This window comes from Canis lupus, chromosome 6 (assembly GCF_003254725.2).
Source record: "Canis lupus dingo isolate Sandy chromosome 6, ASM325472v2, whole genome shotgun sequence".
In the NCBI taxonomy this organism is placed as follows: Eukaryota; Metazoa; Chordata; class Mammalia; order Carnivora; family Canidae; genus Canis; species Canis lupus.
Window position 1 is genome coordinate 68975252 of NC_064248.1, and position 23389 is coordinate 68998640.

Below are 23389 nucleotides of genomic sequence, written 5' to 3' on the forward strand. Positions count from 1 at the left end.
TTTGGCATATGTTTTGATGTAGGAATTTAACTATAATGAACTGTGTTGATAGATTATACCATAATACTAGTCAGTGTTTTGAAAAGAGCAAGTGGCCAGATTAAAGATAATTGAGTTAGATTGCTTTGCATTTTACTTTCATTTCTTCAAGACTTAATTTATCTGGCTTAATATGATATCTAGTTTTCTAAAGCACATAAAAAAAAAATGCCAGAAGTTTAAATTATCTGATCTTAAAGTAAGTGGCAGACAAGTAACAAAAAAATTTATCTTCTGTAATTTCTAAAGAATGAAACAACTAAACAATTTATTTAGGTATTTAATAAACCAAAAATCCTTGAGGAAAAGATATTTCCTTGAGTATGGGAATACTAGTGGTTCACCTGTGTACAGTGCATAAATGAGTTCTAATCAGGAAAACATGTTAGATTCCTTAATTATGGTAGCCTTATGTTTAGAAGTTTAGATGTGTTTAGAACTTGGTTAGTCAATAAGTATATGAAATGTCAGTATTGAAAGCATCAGCCTCAGCTGCTGTAGACTGCTGTTCAGGCCTTGCTTGTCAAAAGCCTGATTAAGGGACATAGTTCTTTATTTTTCCAAAGCAGGCTTGTTTTTATACATAGTGACTAAGTGATGACCTAGATCAGGGATCTAAGCTTTTACATGTTACAAAGACCTGATTTAAAAGTGTGACCAAGACCATCTATGGCATAAAAAACTTAAAATCACAGTCCCTTGCTCTGGAATCTCTTATATCCTAGGACTCTAACAGCAAACTCTCAAGATAGCTGTCATGAAGCTTTTATTTTCCTGATTCATAATTACCTTCTTAAAAAGGTCCTTTCCTGATAAAGAACTGTATTTCCTTTTATCACAGTAAGAATAAAATAATTTGTGATTACTTTATGCCTAAATTACTTCTTAGATTTTGATTATAATGTTAGTTTGAGAGAATAACCTTTTATTTTCTCCTACATGGTTTTAAAGTTTTTTAAAAAACTATTATAAATATTAAAAAATACTAAAATAGAACAAAAACAATCCTCTTTGGTTTTATGTTTTCCATGGCTCACTTCCTGAATTGCCTAGGGCAGTAATGTGTTACAGCATTATTCAGATTCCTAGGTGGAAAAATCACTGTTATTTTGCTTAGCAAGGACTTTGTCTATCAGATATTTCACTTGACAGTTATTAATGTGAATTGTGTTCGAAATCTCAAATGAAAAAAACCTTTAAATTAATATTATTTGATAAATGGGATCATTTTAATATTTAAGATAATAATACGAATTTTAAATATTACAGAATATATTACTGATGTCCATTTGAATGACCTGTCTACATCACAGATCTTACCATCAAATGAAGGTGTTAATCCACGATTATCAGCAAGCCCTCCTAAATCAGGCAATTTGTGGCCAGGATTGGCATCCACACACAAAAAAGGTAGAAGTTTCAGTTACTCAGGTTCCTTTGCTTTGATAATTTAAAGTGTTAATTATGAAATATTATTTAGTACTTTAAAATTGACAACATCATTTTATACAACCATGATTTGAAATTTTTGTGTGTGTTGCACAAATTTACATACAGTAGAATTCACTCTTTTGGTGTAGAGTTCTGAATTTTAATACATGCATAGACTATTGTTACCACCACCACAAACAGAATATAGAACAGTTTTTAACATCCCAAGAATTCCCTTATATTACCCTTTTGTAACCTCTCCCTAAACCTTAATTAACCCTTTTGATCTGTTCTCTATTACTATTGTTTTGCCTTTTCTAGAATGTCATATAAATGAAATTATATAGTCTTTTGGAAACAGGCCTTTTTCACTTAGTGTGATGCATTTAAGGTATAGTCATGTTGCACATCTGAATAGTTCCTTATTATTACGTAGTAGTATTTTATTATATGACTACTGTTTATTCATTCACTCTGAAGAACATTTGAATTGTTTCTAGTTTTTGGCAATTATGAATAATGCTGCCATAAACATTTTTGTACAGGTTTCTGTGTGAATATAAGTTTGTCTAGAGTAAACACCTAAAAATGGGGTTATTGGGTTTTACATTGGTTTATGTTTAAAGTTATGGAATTGTTTTCCAGAATAGCTACATAATTTCGCATTCCCACTTGGCTGTGAATGAGAATTCCAGTATTATAAAATGTAAAACTCTAAAACTCTTAGGAAAAAAACATAGGAAGGAGGAAATGTGTTGCTGACCTTGTGTTAGAAAGTTTTTTAAAGACAGTAAAAGCAATATTCTTAAAAGAGAAAATTAATTTCTTTGGCAAAAGATACTATTAAGAGATTGAAAAGACAAGATTGGGAGAAAATACTTGTAAATCGCATATCTGACAAAGGATTTATATCTAGAATATATAAAAAACTCTCAAAACTTAATTATAGAATCCATTCTTCAAATAAAACCTTACTTGGATCCAAAAACAAGTAAAAGCAAAATTAATCAGATTTAAGTCAAGCTAACAAGACTGAACACACCTATTTCATCTTGGTTTCTCTTAGGGATTTTTTTTTTTTAAAGTAATTCTCTGGAATGGTACTTGGACAAATTTTCATTAGCATAGTAAATTATATTGTTAAGGATTCCAGAGAAAAATGCTAAAGGAACTACCTTGATATTTGAAAAAAATGTTTTACACTTGTTTTTCAATCCTAGCTCAATCTGCATCATCTCCAAAGAGAAAAAAACAGCATAAGAAATACCGAAGTGTTATTTCAGACATTTTTGATGGAACAATTATTAGTTCAGTGCAGTGTCTGACTTGTGACAGGGTGAGTATGAGGGAGTTATAATACATAGGGAATTTCTGTCAAATAATCTTTTAAAACAAAAAAACCTGACGAATGGAATGAAAAGTTTAATATTTTCTCCTTGCTGCTGATGGTTATACATGTATTTCTTGTGTTTACATTAGTATAAATTAATTCTAGGAGTAAAATTTGTTTTTTTGGAGGCAATAGGCAATATCATTTTGAAAGGATGGATCTTGGCCTGTCATTAGACAGGCATGCATCTACAGCAAGAAATAACTCAGTTCTTCATCTCTGGTCAGATATAAAGGTGATGTGTTGCTCAGCAACAGTAAGTGATAACACATGCATATTCTCTCAAGGCTGGCAAAATTAATATGCTGGGAAACTGTTGCTATTCACAGCCATAAGGCTGTGAATGTATCTTCTACATTTGGTGGTATGGCTTATAAATATTTTCTTATGTTAAGATTAGTGCTCAGATAATGAAGGTAATGTCAGATTCATACACATGAGCATAAATTAAAACATGAGTTCTTTTATCATATCTCTAAATCTCAGAATTAAGGAATATACAATGACTTCTCTCAAAAAAACCCTCAAAAACAAGTTTTCAATTATTGTATTAGGTTCTTAAGTCGAATCACAGGGCTTTCAATAGGATCACTTTCATGTACGCTCTTTGGGTACCAAATATTTAAATGGGATCATCCTAAAATGTTTTCAGCTATTTAAAAATTACATGATAGGTTTTACATCTTTTTTGAAAAAATTTTAAAAACTATCATGAGAGATCATTTCCAAAAATAAATGCAGTAGTAGTGCTTAAGAGTCTGATACTGAGTCTATAGTGTCTGGATATATATCTCTATGCCACAGTGTCCTTGACTGATGGGGATGTTGGTAGTCACCTCATAAGGCTTCTGCAAAGATTAAATTTAGAACAGCACCTGGTACAGAGCAAGTACTTTTGCTATTGCCATTACTATGTTAATGAGTTTTTCATTTTTTGCCTATGAATTGCTTTGCACAGTCTAAGATTTGTTCTCATAAATGTTTGTGTTGAAGTATTTTCATTCCACTTTAAATATGAAACAATTTTAGGTATCTGTAACCCTCGAGACCTTTCAAGATCTGTCCTTGCCGATTCCTGGCAAGGAAGACCTTGCTAAGCTGCATTCATCCAGTCACCCAACTTCTATAGTCAAAGCAGGATCATGTGGCGAAGCATATGCTCCCCAAGGGTGGATAGCTTTTTTCATGGAATATGTGAAGAGGTACGTATGCATTTTCTTTGTATTAATCAATTGTTAAAACTGCTGTTTCTGCTCTACTGGCAGAACACTTGCTTTTTTTTTTTTCTGTCAATAATGTTTCAGGTTTGTTGTCTCATGTGTTCCTAGCTGGTTTTGGGGTCCAATAGTAACCTTGCAAGATTGTCTTGCTGCCTTCTTCGCCAGAGATGAACTAAAAGGTAAGAAATATGAAACAGTTTTCATCTATGGCTAAATTCTTGTGAGTGATCTAAAATACTAGTGGGACTAAATAGAAGACGTATTTATAAAAGCCAAGGTTTAAGGTGGCTTACACAGTACCTGCCTGTAACAGCATAGTTACCAGTATCTCCCATGGTAACGTAAGGAACATAAATCATATCCTGAAATAGTTTATACAGATTTCTGGAGTATAAGACAATATGGTAAGTGAGGTGCCTTAAAACTGCTCTGGGATTCAAAGAAGGGAAAATTCGACCCTTATAAAAGAATTGTATATGTGGAGTACTCTGCATTCCTCTATAATATTTAAGATATGCCAGTGTTTTTGTGTGTTCATCATCTTGCTAGGATATATAACAGTCAGTAAAGTTTGTTGAGTGAATAAATGCAAAGGATGGAATTTGAGGGGATCCCTGGGTGGCTCAGCGGTTTGGCACCTGCCTTTGGCCCAGGGCGCGATCCTGGAGACCCGGGATCGAGGTCCGCGTCGGGTTCCCGGCATGGAGCCTGCATCTCTCTCTGCCTGTATCTCTGCCTCTCTCTCTCTCTCTATCATGAATAAATAAATAAAATCTTAAAAAAAAAAAAAAGGATGGAATTTGAGATAGGCCTTCAAGACTGAAAAGAGAAAGAGGTGAGGATATTTTAGGCAAGGTAAACATCACGAGCTGACTCTTGAGCAGAAACTAAAAATGTGAGCCTTGTATTACTGTGCTGCAAAATCAGCATGTGGCAAACCCCAAGAATTGCAGAACCAAAAGAAAATAACTTACTTTTACTTGAGAGGAATGACTGGGTCTGTTCTATTTCCAGGTGACAATATGTACAGTTGTGAAAAATGCAAAAAGTAAGTGTCATTGACCATGTTTTGAATCATACATTTTGTATCATAAATGGTATTTTTCTCGGTTGTTTGAATTGGGTATGTGAAGCTAATTTTGCACCTTATTTAAAAAAATGAAGGCTAGTAAACTTTGTCCCTAGTAAAAATAGGTCGTCGTATAAAACAAATTTTAGGTAAAAGTTTGACAAATTTAACAGGCTTATCTAAGAAGTGAAAGTTTATATATGTATTTTGAGATATAAAATAACTGTAATTCTACATAAACATTTTCTAAATATGGTATAAAAGATATACTAGGGTGTATAACATATATTTTCATTATATAAGTTTTGCCATCATATAAGGTAGTGTTCTCTTCTGAATTACCGTGTTAACAGACTAGACCAGGAAGTCAAAGTGACCATAAAGGTACATAGTTTCAACTCTGTATAAAATTCAGAAAGGTTATAGCAACTTTGATGTTACCTGTTGTATGATGGGAGAATAGGTTAAGAAGAGGATAGTATTATTTCTTTGCATCTGCTAGATGCCTTTTAAATGTCTTATAATAAATTCAAGCTTTTAAGGCCTCTTGGTGGTAAGTTAGAAAAGAAAAATAGCTGGAGAATTGAAGGCAGATATGTTTGTGTGAACTGGGAAATTTTTCTGAATCTCTCTAGTAGAAAAATAATGGTGTCCTAATAACTAGAACCTTCATAATAACAAACATCTGTCTGGTTAGCAATAACTCCAGGAAAGGTTGATCTGTAACTATTGGTTCTCATAACAAAGAGGAATGGTATATTGTTTGGTCCATGAGGATGAAAAGTTATTTTGTACAAGAAAAAAACACCTCTAATAAATTGAGAAGTATTTATTTGTCCTGAGAGCTGTAGCTAATAGCTGAAGAGGGAGTTGGCCTGGAGGGGGAACTTTCCTTGAAAAGCAATATTAACTAGGAAAAAGATAATAGTGAAGATGGAAAAGAACCTTGCATCTGCCCCAAATCCACAGTATATATCTGTCAACTGTACATTAATACTGATCATTAAAAATAGCCATTCTTGAACTCAAGTTACGTGTTTCCACATACAAGAATAAGGGTTATTTTGCCAGAGTGGGAGTGAGGAGAGGGCGGAAGGGGTGAAGAGGGTCAAAAGGTACAGATTTCTAAGGTTGATGGAAAATAAACAGTTTCTAAAAAAAAAAAAAAAAAAGGGTACAGATTTCAGTTACAATCTAAGTCATGGAGATGTAATGTGCACCATAGTGACTATAGTTAATAATACTGTATTTCATATTTGAAAATTTTTAAGAGGGTAGATCTTAAAAGTTTTCATTCATTATAAGAAAAAAAATTTGTGGCTATGTATGGTGGTGATAACTAAAATTATTGTAGTGATCATTTTACAATGTATACAAATACTGAATCCTATTGTACACTTGAAAGTAATACAGTGTTACATGTTAATTATACCTCAATTAAAAATAATACTAAAATTTAAAGAATAAAGGTTATATATTTTTTAAAAAGAATAAAAGTTACAGGGGCACTCCGCTGGCTCAGTTGGTGGAGCATGCAACTCTTGACCTTGAGGTTGTGAATTCAGCCCCATGCTGGGTATAGAGATTACATAAAAACAACAACAACAACAAAATCTAAAAAAAAAGAAAAAGAAAAGAATAAATGTTATAATACACTGACCAGGACGGCCCACGTGGCTCAGTGGTTTAACACTGCCTTTAGCCCAGGGCCTGATCCTTGAGATCCAGGATCGAGTCCCACATCGGGCTCCCTACATGGAGCCTGCTTCTCCCTCTGCCTGTGTCTCTGCCTGTGTCTCTCTCTCTGTGTCTTTCATACATAAATAAAATCTTTAAAAAATATAATAATAATACACTGACCTGACCAAACAATTTATAAAATTGAGATTTTATTTTACCCAGTTTTACTTGATATCTGAATGTTATAAAGACACAGTCAGACCATAACAGCATTTTTTTTTAAGATTTTATTTATTTATTCATGAGAGACACAGAAAGAGGCAGAGACACAGGCAGAGGGAGAAGCAGCCTCCATGCAAGGATCCTGATGTGAGATCCAATCCCGGATCCTGGGATCACGCCCTGAGCCAAAGGCTGATGCTCAACCGCTGAGCCACCCAGGTGTCCCAGCATATTTGTTTAAAAAAAAGATTAAAAAAAATAATAATTTTTATCAAATAATTAACAACTCCCTAAATTTTTATTACTGATATCTTAGTTTAAATATATCTTTTTTAAAGTAAGGGGTTCCACTGTTTCATTAGTATATATTTTTAAATGGTAGCATATCATTTAGCAGTGAGCATTTTTTGTCCTTGTGTTTTCTAGAAGATTCTGCTACATACTTAAAAATACCAGGGGTGCCTGGGTGTCTCAAGTCGGTTGAGCATCTGGATCTTGAGGTCAGGGTCATGAGTTCAAGTCCTGCGTGGGGCTCCACACTGGGCATGGAGCCTACTTAAAAAAAAAAAAACTAAACTAAACTAAAACCTTTGTGGATTCATATGGGAAACGGGTTTACTTAAATTTGTTTTTTCTCTTTCTCCTCAGGTTAAGGAATGGAGTAAAGTTTTGTAAAGTACAAAAATTTCCTGAGGTATGGACTTTATTATTAATTGGGTTTATTTTGTGTTGTAGGAACAGGAAACAGTAACATAATACCTTGTTAGCATAGTTTTTTTTTTTTTTTCTTGTTAGCATAGTTGAAGAATGGAGTGATTCCATTGACCAGGGTCTGTGTTTATACCCTATTAGAATTATCCATTTTTAAGATACTAGGTTACATACCAACTAGGTACACTTATCTGTAAAACTGTTGAACACAGTTTAATCAGACATTGTAGGATCTTGAAGGTATAAAATATAAAATTAGAAAAGCTAGGAGTTGTGAACGTAGGAAGAATCAGGTTTTACCGTTTCTACACTTTAATGTCTCTGGAATCAGGTTATAATAATTGCATGGAATGTTTAACCTTGACACTTAATTCAATATCTAGATTTAATAGACTCCTTTATCTAGCATACAAAACAACAGAATTTTAAATTCTCTTTTAGATTTTATGCATACATCTTAAAAGATTCAGACATGAACTGATGTTTTCCACCAAAATCAGTACCCATGTTTCATTTCCGCTGGAAGGTCTGGATCTTCAGCCATTTCTTGCTAAAGATAGTCCAGCTCAAATTGTTACTTATGACCTTCTGTCAGTCATTTGTCATCATGGAACTGCAAGTAGTAAGTATATAGGTCTCACATATGTCTAGATGAAAAAAAAAAAGTAACTATCTGAATTGATTTCTTAAATAAAATTTGATTAAATAAAAATATAAAAATAGACATATTTAATTTTGGTTGTTAAAAACAGAAAATTTCGGGAAATTGAGTAATTTTGCTACAAAGTTGAAATATTGGAAATTATATTTTGTATAAAATTTAATAAGGATTTTAACACATTTTTTGCACTTTTAAAAAATTATATTTTTGTCCTTATTTTCATTTCAAGTGGTGGTGAGGATATACACTGGAAAAAAATATGAGCATAGTTCTCTGCTAGGAACTGAGGATTCAAAAAGTACTTTAATTCTTGGAGCACCTGGGTGGCTTATTCGTTTAGGCATCTGACTTTGGCTCAGGTCATGATCTCAGGGTCCTGAGATCGAGCCCCTTGTCAGGCTCCCCACTCAGTGGGAACTCTGCCCCTTCTCTGCTTGTGCTCTTTCTCTCCACCCTCTCTCCCAAATAAATAAATAAATAAAATCTTTAAAAATAAAGAAGTACTCTAATTCTTGTGTTTAACTTTGTGTTACTGAAATTATTTAAATTTTTTCAATTCAAATTCAGGTGGACACTATATTGCCTACTGCCGAAATAATTTAAATAATCTCTGGTATGAATTCGATGATCAAAGTGTTACTGAAGTTTCAGAATCTACTGTACAAAATGCAGAAGCTTATGTTCTTTTTTATAGGTAAGGAAGTAATTCTCACAGGCTAGTTTGACAAATACGGAAGAACATCTCAGTTTCGGGGTTATAACTTTTAAGACTTAAAAATGTATTGCTGAGTAAAGATTAGAAACTGTTTTACTCTCATTTTATTTTGTGAGTAAAGTGCAAGGTTGCATGCAGAATGATCTTTTCTTAGGAAAATGTTAAATCATTGAGTTGAAGGGCAAAGGAATAGATCTTGCTTTAGAAAAAAGATTGGTTTTGATAAATTAGGTGCTGGCAGTAGGAGTAAAGTGCCAGATTTTCTCCTAAAATAGCTAATAAAGAAGGTATTACTATACAAATGGATGTTTGATATTTTTCAGTATCTTGTAAAAGATTAAATACTAGCTACTGAAAGAAGAAAACATTATTTAGATCTTACTAGCAAATATTTGAGTGCCTACTGTGTACCCGTAGTTAGGTGGATACCAGTAGTTACCATACACGGTTGCTCTTTAGGGGTATATAATGTAATTAAGGGGTGATACAGCATTTATTTCTCTTAAATAATTCCCAGGCCTAATAAGATTCATAATGTTACATAGTCTGATGGAGTAAAATGCATATTAAGCTTAATGAATTGTTGTCCTTAACAGGAAAAGCAGTGAAGAGGCACAAAAAGAGAGACGAAGGATATCCAATTTATTGAACATAATGGAACCAAGTCTCCTTCAGTTTTATATTTCTCGACAGTGGCTAAATAAATTTAAGACCTTTGCTGAACCTGGCCCTATTTCAAATAATGATTTTCTCTGTATTCATGGAGGTAAGAAATTTTGTAATGGAAAGTAGTGGTAGGGGTTTGCTGTTAAAATAACTTCCACATTAGGAAGAGCCCAGAGTTTTTCTCTTCCCCTTATTTCTCTTTTCTTCATCTACAACAGTCTAACTAAATGTGTTTAATTTTATAGTTCCAGAAATTGGCTTTGTTTTGATTTATAGGCAGTCTGTAGCCTCTTCATAGAAGAGATATTCGTTGAGTACTTATTCCAAACCCTGTGCTAGGCCCCAAAAATACCAAAGATACTATTTCTGTTCTCTTAACTCTTAATTTCATAGTAAGACAGATATATACACAGCCAGTTATGGTACAGTGAGCACTTCTATAATGGATTATTTTTCTTGGCTGAGAGGCATTCAGCTGCCAACTATATCCATGATTCTTATCCGTTTGTCTAAATTAATAGGTGGCGCTTTCCCTAAGTAAGTAAATATACTTGGAATTTAACAAAAAAAAGCCTCATAGAGTTACTTGCTATATTTAACTTAAGCCTTTGGTGATCAGCTATGTCCATGTTTGTACACATGATAAATAACACCTTAGTGTAACACCTTGATTAAATTTCATGATTGAATACTCAGTATTCTTATAATGAACTATTTTTGTAGTGAAACCATATAAATAGTAGGAATATCCTGTAGTAGAGAAACCTAAACCTTGAAATGTTTCTGTAAGTGAATTTCTCTGTTTGCCCACTTGAACTACTAAAATAAGGCTCTTCCAGTTCTGAATCTCCCCATGAACTTTTAATGGTATTTATCTTGACTGCCTTTTATTATTGGTAGGTATATAAGTGCCTTATTTCTTTTGCTAGCTCAAGCTTCATGAAGGAAAGATTCTCTTATTTTTCTTTGATTTCTCTCACTACATAGTCAAACTTTAGTAAAGATTTACATAAGTTATTTGAAGATCTTGGTTAGGTGATTTTTCTCTGTTTCAAGAAATATGTTCATTTTTAGTAATGTAATCACCAGGGATGCCTGGGTGGCTCAGCGGTTGGGCATCTGCCTTCAGCTCAGGCTGTGATCCTGGAGTCCCAGGATCGAGTCCCACATCGGGCTCTCTGCATGGAGCCTGCTTCTCCCTCTGCCTGTGTCTCTGCCTCTCTCTCCCTGTCTCTGTGTCTCATGAATGAATATATAAAATCTTTAAAAAAAAAAAAAAAGAATGTAATCACCAGAAATGCTAATACTTAATTTTTAAGACTAATGATTTAAAAATGCCAGTGATTAATTAGTTTAAAAATGAGTTGAACCTTTGAAAGTTGTATAAGGCAGTTTAAGACTGAGACACACCCATCTGAACTTTTTTAGGTGTTCCTCCACGAAAAGCTGGTTATATTGAAGATCTGGTTTTGATGCTGCCTCAGAACATTTGGGATAACCTATATAGCAGGTTTGTTTTTTTAAATTAGACAATGTGGTATTGTGAAAATCAGTTGGTGAAACTCGTTAAAAAGGAATTGTATCATTTTATATATGTTCCTTGTGCTTTATGTTGCTTATGTAGAAAATCCTGTTTTCCATCGTGAAATTTGAAGAGGAAGACTTTGTAGTTAATGTGGCTCTAGTTTGGATAATGTAATTCTAACTTTTATGTTTCAGTTATCTGTATCTGGAAAAGCATATGGTGATATTTAACTCTGAAATTTTATAGTTTTAAATTTTATTTTAAAACATTTCATTTATAATTTCATTTATAATTACTCTGTTTTCTTAGTTAAATATTGAAAATAATTCATTCCATGAATTCTTGAGAGGCCAGGGAAAGCCTCTTTCTGATTAAAACTTATAATGACTATGGCTCCACTGAACTAAGATTTATATGTTGTACTGTACTTTTTGAAAGCCACTTCCTTTACTTTGTGTTGTTGCCTTTAACATATTTAGTAGCAGAAATAGCTGTAAGGGAAAGTTTAAATATAAAGCAAGTTAGTCAATAAATTGAGTCATTGACTCTGATAAACATAAATCAAGTTATAATCCTGCGATTTTTTTACATTAGTTTAATTATGACAGATTTTTTTGTGGGGATTTATTATTTACTAGCTATTTAGACATTGACTAAAAGTTGGAGACAAATTTCCTAGAACATCAGCTTTCTTCAACATTATCATAATTATTAAATTCTTCATGCTTTAGGTATGGAGGAGGACCAGCTGTCAACCATCTGTACATTTGTCACACTTGCCAAATTGAGGCGGAGAAAATTGAAAAAAGAAGAAAAACTGAATTGGAAATTTTTATTCGGGTAAAAGTGATGCTTTTTGAATTGTAAATATGATCTAGGATAAAGAACTTACAATTAGCAGAACTATTATTATGTTAACTCTATTAAGGAACTGGTTAGATGAAAGAGTTGTAATAGATTTTTTAAGTGTTCTGGATGTATAACAGGTCACAAATTCTAGTGAGTTAAGTTCTCCTTTTGTGGGGTTTTATTTTCATGGTTGGTAATAAATTTTGTTTTATGGATTGGCACTGGAAAGAAATCTCCTATTGAAATGGTAAAGTATAGGTTTCCTTTAGTTAGTGTTTTTCTTAAAGCATCTACCCAGACTGCATTCTGTACTTCCATCTTTTTGTGAAATATAATACTGTTTTGTGAGACTGTCTATACTTACAAATATACCCCTCAAAATGAGTATCTTGCATTCCTTGATTGCAAGCAATAGGCTGAAAGTGGTCACACAGTCAATAGGAAGAGCTAATAAACAACTAGGCTTTTCTTGTTTCTTTGCTGTTTTTTTGTTGTTTTTTTCTTTTTTTTTTTTTTTTTTTTAGAAATAAATCTATTTGATCTTTTTAAGGAAGGGTAAATTATATCTCTGCAGTTATCACATTAGTTACCAATACAACAGAATTAGCCTTTGACAGCTTTAAAATACATCAGATTATCTACTTTTTGAAGAGGATCAACATGCAAGTAAATTAAAAATCATTTAAATGTGGGGGAGTAGGAGATACAGGCTCTGGTTATGGAATGAGTAATTCGCAAGAATGAGAGGCACAGCATAAGGAATATAGACAATGATACTGTAATAGTGATGGATCAAGACAGATGGCAGCCACACTTGAGGTGAACACAGAATGATGTATAAATTCACAGAATTACTGTGTCCTACGCTTGAAGCTATGATATAATATTGTGTGCCAGTTCTACTCAGAATCATTTAAATGTGTATATGTTGACCAAATGACCTTCCATATATACAAATTCGTGGTTTTTCTTTGGGCTCAGAACTATTTGACGGTGTTAGGCTCTGATGTGTTTTTTTTTTAAATATTTTATTTATTTATTCATGAGAGACACACAGAGAGAGAGGCAGAGACACAGGCATAGGGAGAAGCAGGCTCCATGCAGGGAGCCCGACGTGGGATTCGATCCCGGGTCTCCAGGATCGCGCCCTGGGCCAAAGGCAGGCACTAAACCGCTGCGCCACCCAGGGATCCCCAATCCTGAGTGTTTACTCCAGAGAAATGAAAACTTACATTTATAAAACCTGTACACAGGGGGCACCTGGCTGGCTCAGTAAGTAGAACATTTGACTCTTGATCTTGGGGTCATGAGTTCAAGCCCCATGTTGGGCATAAAGCTTACTTTAAAAAAAAAAAAAAGTAAACGAGAAAAAAACCTTACACACAGATGTTCATAGCAGTATTGCTTATAACTGATCAAAACTGGAAACAATTGAAATGTTATCAGCTGGCAAATAGATGAACAAAATATGATAGCTCTGTAATGGAAAAGTACTGGCAATAAAAAAGATGAGACTATTGATGCGTGCAGCAACGTTGAACCTCAGAAACATTATGCCAAGTGAAAGAAGACAGATGTGAAGAGGCTATGTGATGTCAAATTCCATTTATGTGAAACATCTGAAAAATAGGAAACAATGAAGGCAATGTAAATCAGTGGTTTCCTGGGGCTAAGAGCAAGAGATGGGACCACAGAAACTGTAGAGTGGTGCAGGGGAACAATCTGGGGTGTCAGAAGTATTCTAAGCTGGCTTGTGGTGGTAGTTGCAAGACTATAAATTTACCCCCCTCTCCCCCTTTAACAACAAAACAATGTGTTAGTTATAAAACTTAACACTGGAGTACAAATATAGGTGCCCTTGGTAGACCGGGACTTAGGTAGAGTTTCTGAAAAATTGAAAAAGTAGATAGGATCAGACTGAAGAAACAAACCAAAGGCCACAGGAAATGACCTCACAGGTTTCAAGCTTGAAAGTGGCAAATACCAATAATAGCCTCAGCATTCTGCCCTTTGCACTGAACAAGGCAGCAAGCGTAAAGGTTTCTGCTTGGATAGAGCAGTAAATATGGAGACTTAGGTCAGTTGAAGAAGGAATTATCTTAGCTCCTAATACAGAGAATTGTAATATCTTAAATTATGCTTTAAAATACATAAATTAATCCTCAGGGAAATACATAAGGATATTACACCATAAAAACAAAACAGAACTCCATAGATGGATTGATTGGAAAGCAACATAAATATTGTTGGAGCGCAAATGAAAATGAAGTACATTTCCTAAAATGAAGCACAAAGAAAACAGATGGAAAGTTTTGAATATTGGGTAGACCTAGAATCCAGTGTTTTCCTAATAGGTATTTTAGAAGAGAATGGCAGGGGAGGGGAAGGGGCACAACTTTTAGGAAACCGGTGTAGAGAAATTTCCCAGAGCTAGGGAAAAACATGTATCTTTAAATTGATGAGGGGGATTGTAGTTAACTAAATATTTAAAAAGCCCCACCTAGACACTTAGGAAATATCCTGATGTCAGAGATGAAGTCCTAAAAATGTCCAAACCTGGTAATGCTATAAATTAAATGGATTCGTCTGGTAGGATCAGTCTGACACTACATTTCAAAAATCTCAGTTTTCTAGGGATAAGTTGTGCATCATGGAAAGTCCTAACTCTTAATTCTCTATTTTGAGACATACATGCTTTGATTTCTGTGTTAACCATCAAACAGCCACAGCATTTTTCATTGCCTTTCATTGTTCTACGGAAGCAACTACTGTGTATCCCAGAAGTATCCTTGCCCTCAAATAACTTACATTTAATAAATAAATAATATATATTAAAAGGTAATGAGTTCTTTGGAAAAGGAAAGAAAAACAAAAGAGGGATGACGAGTACAGTGATAAAGAGAGGTATCAGGTGTATTTTTAAATAGGGTGGTCAAGATAGGCCTTAGTGAGAAGGTGACATTTAAGTAAAGACTTGAAGGAGGCAAGGGAACTATTTAGATGTGTGAAAGGAAAGGATAGTCATGCAAAAGCTTTAAGAGGTAGGAAAGTAACTGCTTGGTTCTGGGAATAACAGGTCTGTATGACCGTGAGTGAATAAATGAGGAAAGTCTTAGAAGATGAAGTCAAATCATGGAGCCAGATCATGGAGGTACTTCTGTGCTATTATGAGGATCTTTGGTGACAACGGCAGGGTTTTATAAAATTTGATTATAAGAGAGACATGATCTGAACTTGGTTGTCTTTGTCCTCAGATAATATGTATTATAGGCATTTAGTTAGCCCCATAATGAAATATTTTTAGGAGTCTCACTGTCTTTCCACATTAGTACAGTGAGGTAGATTTCAGATACCCTTCATTTTCCTTAGGCTCCACCTTTCTTTCTGTATCAGTTATTCTATCCTTTGGGCTTCTTTAATCGAAAGCAGTAGAAACCACATTGGCTAACTTAAGCAAAAAAGAAATTTATCAAAAGGAAAAACTGAATAACCAGTTCTCCAGAATTTCAGGAACCACGCTGGCCCTGGGTATGTAGCTAACAAAGTTGACATTGGAGTGACTTCATTCTCACCATTAGATCACTCCTGAATATTTCCATTTCTGGTAGAGTATTGCCTCGTTGAGTCACATACCCATTTCTTTAGGCCTTAGAAGAGGAAGTGGAACATCTTTAGGGGCCTTAGTCTCGCCACATTAAGAATTTGTCCTGTACATATATGTATATTGCTTGTGAAACAACATGTACAAGATTATTCATTGCAGCATTGTGTTTGTGATAGCAACATGTCCACCAGTATCTTCAGTGAACAGAAGTAAAGGGTAGACCGTGGATATGGTATATTTAAATAAAATTTACACATTTGATTGTTAATAAGTATGTGGAGTATTTATTGTTTTGAAGACTTGCCTTGACCCATTTCGACTTATCCAGTGTCTTATTCTTCTTTTGTGTGTGCTTGTTTTGAGACATAACCTAGACTTACTTGTTCATTAATATGTATTACAGTGGTACTAAGATAACTTAGCATCAGTGTACATCTCATTCTTTAGGAGGAATTGGCCTTAGCAAATGCTAAAGTAGAATGGTTGTATTGTTCTGCTATAAGTTCTACATATTAGGTGACTGATTTTTTTCCTCCTTGTAGCTCAACAGAGCATTCCAAGAGGAGGATTCTCCAGCTACTTTTTATTGTATCAGTATGCAGTGGTTTAGAGAATGGGAAAGCTTTGTAAAGGGTAAAGATGGAGGTAAGTAGTTAACTGAAAAATGAAATTCTTTGCTGATTTTTTATTTGACAAATATTTTTTGAATATCTATATGCACTTGGGATTGTACCAGTGAAAAAAAGAGAAAAAGATCCCTGAGGGCAGGGCTTGTATTCTAGTTTGTTGTTTTAAACCTATTTCATGACTTACAGCATATTCATAGCAGGACTAAAGGAACTGAACAAAATTAGTCTGTAATTTTAATATTGAAAAGTCAAAAAAATCCACCCAACAGTAAGATTGGTTACATAATGGTTTAATTGTTACTGTGACATACTATGTGGACTTTAAAAATAATTTTTGTGACAGTGTGTAATAATTACAGAGATGTTGATATGTTGAAAAAGTTTGCAATACTGCATTCATAGTTTCAATTTTTTATGTTTAAAAAAATGGGAAACATATGCAAAAGAAAAAGACCACAAAGATACTGAAATTGCTTATCTTTCTGTAATGGGATGACAATATTTTTCTTTCTTATGCCTTTTTTTTTGCAGCTTTTTTTTTTTTTTTTTTTTTACAGCTTTTGATAATGAACATGCACTGTACTTTTGTATTCAAGGGGAAGCAGGTTTTTTTTTTTTTTTTCTTAAAAAAGGGATGTATTTTAACATTTCATTTTATGCTTTATTGTCTTCAGTTTAATGACAATTGGAAATAAATGAACAATTACATAATTTCTTTTTTAAATTATAAAAGAATTGTTCTTTTATAGCATTAAAAGTGCATCTTAACCTGTGATCTTTAAATGGATAATTAAGAGTGAGAATTTGGATGGTAGTGAGAGCCTTTCTCCCTTCTTTCTTGGTTCTGTTTTGGGGGGAACTAAGACCCAAAAAGAAAGACACTCAGAAGATAGTTAAAAATTGACTATAATAATCTGACAAAAAAAATCAATTTGATTATATTGTTACATCTCTCAATTATTTTAGGCACAGAAATACATTTCTTTGGTGCATTTCTTTGAAAAGTATGCATTTTAGTCATTTGTTTTTCCTTTTGACTTAGATCCTCCAGGTCCTATTGATAACACTAAAATTGCAGTCACTAAATGTGGCAGTGTGATACTCAGGCAAGGTAAGTTGACTGATATTTAAGCCATTTGACCCTGTTAATAATACATCTTTATTAGCCATCATTGCTAGTTTTTTACCCAGCTCAGTGGTAAAATTCATTCATGAAGTCAGACAAATAGTCGAAAAGCTGCCAGTGTTTGTTATCTGAGGAAAGGTTTTAAAGCTGTTGATAGGAGCTAGGAAAAAGTACTTCTTAAGAAACACTATAATGTTGCATAATGTTGCATTATAACAATATGGGCTGTTAGTTTGGAAATACATGTTCCCAAAGTTCTCGGTTATCCCTGGAGGATTCATGCTGGGGCAGGGGCTATGTAATGAAGGTTTTGCAATATGAATATGTAGGTTTGTAAATATTATTCTTTCTATTTGCACTTAATTCTAGGAGCAGATTCTGGTCAGATTTCTGAAGAAACATGGAATTTTCTACAGTCTATATATGGTGGAGGGCCTGAAGTTATCTTTCGACCTCCAGTTGTTCATGTTGACCCTGATATACTACAGTCAGAAGAAAAAATTGAAGTAGAAACTCGGTCTTTGTAATTTTGGGGGTGTAGAGAGTTCTAATGAGAAATCATTTTTATTTCCTCTCATATACACATGCAAAAACATTCCTAAAAGCATGTTTATTTTCTTGATTTTTAATATTTTATTCCTTCTTACTGGGCATTATGGAAGAATGTGTTAAAATGTGTCATATACTACAGGTTGGTATATTTAATGCTAGATAACTTACCATAAAGTCTTTCAGTGTAATATTTTTGAAAGAGAAGGGATAATAGTGATCATTTGGTAATCAGTAGGTTATCTTTGATCTTTATACTACATGCACATCCATAATCTCCTTTGTAGTTTTGTAAATACTTTTGCTTTGGAAACTTTTTCATTACCTTAAAACACCATAACTGTGACCAATCTTTTCAGTTCTCCAAAAACCTAATTTAATTGTATAGTTTTGACATGGCTTCATATAATAAAGAGCCTATTTTAAATTGAGAGTTGTAGTCAGAAAAATGTTAATTTCCTAAAGCTCAGGAAACATTAGGGTGTCACTTCTTTTGCACTGCAGCATATAAACTAGCATATTAATATTTACAATATGTCTTTTTGAATGTATCAAGGATGTATTTAGTTTGAGTGGAATTTGTGTCAGCAGATATCCGTAACTTATTGCCTCTTATATTGTAAAATGTTAAACTTTAATTCCTATAATCCTGGATAGTATTCATTAATATCAGTAAAAAACTTAGAGTTAGTTTTAGGGCACTTTTTATTTTGGGAGCATGAAGTATGGAATGTGTTGATGAGATTGTTGATAAAGCTGAAGCCACTTGCAAAATGATTTTTTTAATGAAATGCATAAAGTCTTTTTGGATAATATAGTATGCACCGCTGTTTGCTTGATTATGTGATGTCAAAAGTTTAACTATATTCCAAGTACAAAAAAAAAACAAACTGGATTACTTTGAGGATGTTCACTAGCATTCACAATGGGTTTGTTTTGGTGTGGGGCAGCTGCCACCAGCTAAAACAGTATTGTTAATAGTAATTCAATAAAAATGATTTTAAATGTATAACTTGGATGTTGAATTTATTTGATGGATATTAAGGGCGAAAGGTATAAAGTCTGTTAATATTATAATATCTTCCTGTTATTTCTTAATTAGAGGCATGCAAACTAAGTCACTTGGCATAGTATTTCAAGTTTTGATGTTTAATGAAATGATGAGCTTAATCAGCCATTAAGATGTGTTTCAATTTTTAAAAAATATATATAGTTTTTAGTTTTCTTCTGCCTCACAATTACAGTATGCTCCTCTTCATGGATTGAGTGATATTCCTGATCTATTTCTGAATCACCAGCGTTTACTGTAATTTTGGCATTAGGAGATATTCAAAAGTTTGTTTTTATTTTTTATTTATTTTTATATTTTATTTTATTTTATTTATTTTATTTTATTTTATTTTTTAAAAGTTTGTTTTTAATACTCCTTGCCATTTATTGGATATTTATGATGTTTCAGTCACCCTACTAAAGTGCTTTACTTATATTTAATCCTTATTACAACCTTATGTTAGGCCAAGTGGCTTGCCCCAAATCACACAGCAAAGAAATAGCAACTAGAGTCAATGTAACTTCATACCAGCGCTATTAATTAATCACCATTATATAATGTCTCCCAATGAATTCTTTTGAAACAGATTATAGGATTAGTCATATTTGGTAGCAGCATTACTATTAGAACAAACTTTGGAATATTATGTGTGGTTAACTGGATCAGAAAGAGGCAATTTCCCTGTATTTTGAAGCTATTCCCCTCTCTGAGAAGTTTGAGTATACTTGTTACCATTTTGAAGGGTTGCAGGTGAGGAGGATTAGGTAAAAAACTATTTCTTTAGGGGAAAAAAACTCAGGCTATTCAAGACTATTTTAATAACACAACTACTACTAATCACTAATGCTGAATTCTTAGCAAATGTTAGGCACTAGGCTAACCATATTTATAGATTCATATGCCCAAGCACACAAAACTAAGTGTCAGAATTCAAACTCAGATGTGTCTGATTCCAAAATCTGTGCTTCTCTCAGAAGTCACAAGTAAATTTCCAATTAGAAAATCCAATTACTGGGCAGCCCAGGTGGCTCAGCAGTTTAGCACTGAGCCCAGGGCCTGGTCCTGGTCCTGGAGACCTGGGATCGAGTCCCATGTCGGGCTCCCTGTGTGGAGCCTGCTTCTCCCTTTGCCTGTGTCTCTGCCTCTCTCTCTCTCTCTCTCTGTGTCTCTCATGAATAAATGAATAAAACCTTTAAAAAATCCAATTACTGTTTCTCAGTGACTGCTGTACCAGAAACTTCCCTCTTTATTTTTTTTTAAGATTTTATTTATTTATTCATGAGAGAGAAAGGCAGAGACAGGCAGAAGCAGGGTCCATGCAGGGAGCCCGACGTGGGAATCGATCCTGGGTCTCCAGGATCGCACCCTGGGCTGAAGGCAGCGCTAAACCGCTGAGCCACCAGGGCTGCCCAAAACTTCCCTCCTTAAACTTGTATGGTACTATTTTATCCATTTTTTTCCCTCTGCATATCTGCTTGTTTAGGGAGTTCATTCACTCCCTTGCTTCTAGATATCACTTTATTTTAAAAGTAATCTTTAGATACAATGTGGGGCTCGAACTTAAAACCCCAAGATCAAAAGTCACATGCTCCACTGACTGAGCCAGCCCGGTGCCCCTCAGCTGTCACTTTTTTTTTTTTTTTAAAGATTTTATTTATTTATTTGAGAAGGAGAAAGCAAGCGATCCCTGGACCCTGGGATCATGACCTGAGTGGAAGGCAGATGCTTAACTGACTGAGCCACCCAAGTGCCCCTAGCTGTCATCTGTAAAAATGATTCTCAAGTTTGTTTCACTACTTAATAATATCTCTTCTAAACTCTAGTCCCACATTAAGGAGAGCACTTTGATGTAATGAGCACTGGGTATTATATAATACTGATGAATCACTGCTCTCTACCTCTGAAACTAATACATTATATGTTAATTAATTGAATTTAAATTAGACCCAAAACCCTCTAGTCCCAAATTTCTAACTCCATGCCAAATATATCTGCTCATGTCAGTCACCTGAAACTCAACAATTTGGAAGAGCAGTATAGCTATTAATCCAGAGCCCAGTGTATTGGTTACTTTTGCTGCAATAATGCTATGTAACAACCACAAAAACTCAGTGGTATACAAAAACATTTATTTTCCAAGTTTGTGGAGTTCAGCCACTCAGGCCTTGGGTAATCTTGGCTGAGCTCACTCATGTATTTGCAGTCAGTTGGGAGTTGGCTAGGCAGGTCTTGTGACTTTGGCTGAGCTCACTCATTTGAGTGATCAAATGTATTTGACTGACTGTTGGCTGAGCCACATTTATCTCCATCAATCATTGTTGGGCTGTTTCTTGTGTCCTTCACCAGGCTAACCCAGGCATGTTCTCTTGGTCATAGCAGAGGAACAAGTTGTTTTCAAGCCTCTGTGTCCTACCTACTAATATCTCATTGGCCAAACCAAGTTATATGGTGCAACCTAGAAACAAGGGAGGCTGGAATAAAATCTACTTTTTAAAAAATTTTTGTTTATTCATGAGAGGGAGAGAGGCAGAGACATGGGCAGAGAGAAGCAGGCTCCTCGCAGGGAGCCCGATGCGGGGCTTGATCCCGGGACTCTGGGATCACACCCTGAGCCAAGGCCGATGCTCAACCGCTGAGCCACTCAGGCGTCCCTAAAATCTACTTTTAGTGAGAGGAACTGCAAAGTCACTTGGCAAAGGGTGTGGATGCAGAGAGATACGAACAATTAAAGCTACTAATGCAATCTACTGTAGTTAAGTTGCTCACGTTTGAATACCACTCTGCCACTTACTCGCTGTATAACCTTGACAAGTTCCCTGACCTTGGTCTCCTCCTCTGCAAGGCAGTTATCTGCCTTCTTTGGTTGTTGTGAAACAAAATGCTTTAAAACATACAAAGTACATAGTAAATGTCCCTCCCCAATTTTGGGGGCACGTAGTGTGGCTGACAGCACAGTCCACAGGGCTTTTTACCTGTCCCCAATGGCAGAAAGTCCAGGATCCCAGTCCACCCCCCTACGTGGCTTTAATCGCTAAGTGGATAATGACTTCAGTAACTCATGCTTGAAGTGTGTACATTTGGCAAAATTATGAAGGCATAATTTGGATAGCAACTATTTAGGTGTAGATTTATCAGATAGGTCCTTTGGGTTTAAGTTCATTCAATTTTCTTTCTCCGCTATGTGAACTGCTGCTGCGGGACCTGTGGACAATGAAGGGGGCACTGTTCATGAATATAGCAGCACGTGTAGTTCTCTAGCAGTAGTTCTGATGCTACTCAGGTTGAAGGCTATCTTTTGTAGGATAACAAAGCCCCCCAAACTTGCTTAAAACAAGGGTATATTATTTTTCGTGACTCTGTGGGTTGTCTGGAGTCTCTCATTGAGTTGGCAGATATGCTGCTGGACGGTCCCAAAGGTCCTGAACATAACTGGGGCCTCGGTGCTGACTGTCGGCTGAGCCACAACATTTATGTCCATCAAGGCCTCTCTATAGGACCTTGTCCTTGAGGACCTCTGCATGTGGCTTCTCCCTAGGATGGCCGGATTTTCCTTGATGAGACTTTAACCTACTTTCCTTGATCCACTATTTGATGGCAGTGGATTCCAAAAGGGTGAAAGAAAATGCTGCAGGCTTCTAAAAGGTTAGGACTGGAACTGACATTCCAGTGTCATTTCTGCTATCTCTGTTGGGAGAGAACTATGTGAGGGCCTGAATACCAGGAGGCAGTTTATTGGGAGACACCAATATAACCATCTAATACATTTCATCAGCTTGGTAAAGCAAGGGGAAGAAAGCAGGAGCGGGCCACACAGTATTTGGTTGTTTCACTTTTAATGATTACAAGGATTGAGCTGGGTTCAGATGGTTCCATTATAAACTTCTTCCATTATAAAGTTACTGATCAATTTTTCCACTAGTAGTTTTATCTACTGATGAGTACTATACCTCAATCCATGGTTTCATTACAAGTTGCAAAATGACGATTTTCTCATTCTTGGATTCCTTTTGAGGGACTTTCCCCAAAATCTTCACTCTGTAAGCGAATCGTAGAAAAAGGAAGGAAAGTGGTTCAGGATCTGTGATGTAACGAACGTTGAAACCAGTAAAAACTTGGTGCTCCTGGGGTTAGTTGGGATCCCATACTATCTATGGACTGTATCATTGATGGAGGATAAATGGAGGATCATCTGAAGACTCAATAATTCATTCATCATCCTTTTAAATATTTTCAAATCTTTCCTTGTGCTAAA

At 34.8% G+C, this 23389-nt stretch overlaps 1 protein-coding gene across 4 annotated transcripts in view; it reads left to right on the forward strand.

Moving 5' to 3' along the window:
* The window catches only part of USP33 (ubiquitin specific peptidase 33), a 52174-nt gene extending 33076 nt beyond the window's left edge, over positions 1-19098 (forward strand). For 2 of the 4 annotated variants that reach the window (XM_025417936.3, XM_049111772.1), the window contains exons 11-24: positions 1309-1449; positions 2691-2806; positions 3890-4062; positions 4165-4259; positions 5095-5128; positions 7700-7745; positions 8204-8384; positions 8991-9117; positions 9735-9904; positions 11233-11314; positions 12061-12169; positions 16325-16427; positions 17454-17522; positions 17907-19098. In XM_025417936.3, the coding sequence (XP_025273721.3) occupies positions 1309-1449; positions 2691-2806; positions 3890-4062; positions 4165-4259; positions 5095-5128; positions 7700-7745; positions 8204-8384; positions 8991-9117; positions 9735-9904; positions 11233-11314; positions 12061-12169; positions 16325-16427; positions 17454-17522; positions 17907-18064 (1604 nt within the window). In that variant the 3' untranslated portion in view covers positions 18065-19098. The remainder of the gene's footprint in view (positions 1-1308; positions 1450-2690; positions 2807-3889; positions 4063-4164; positions 4260-5094; positions 5129-7699; positions 7746-8203; positions 8385-8990; positions 9118-9734; positions 9905-11232; positions 11315-12060; positions 12170-16324; positions 16428-17453; positions 17523-17906) is intronic. The other 2 variants (XM_025417937.3, XM_049111773.1) reach the window with 1 other exon arrangement.
* The last annotated feature ends 4291 nt before the right edge of the window (positions 19099-23389 follow it).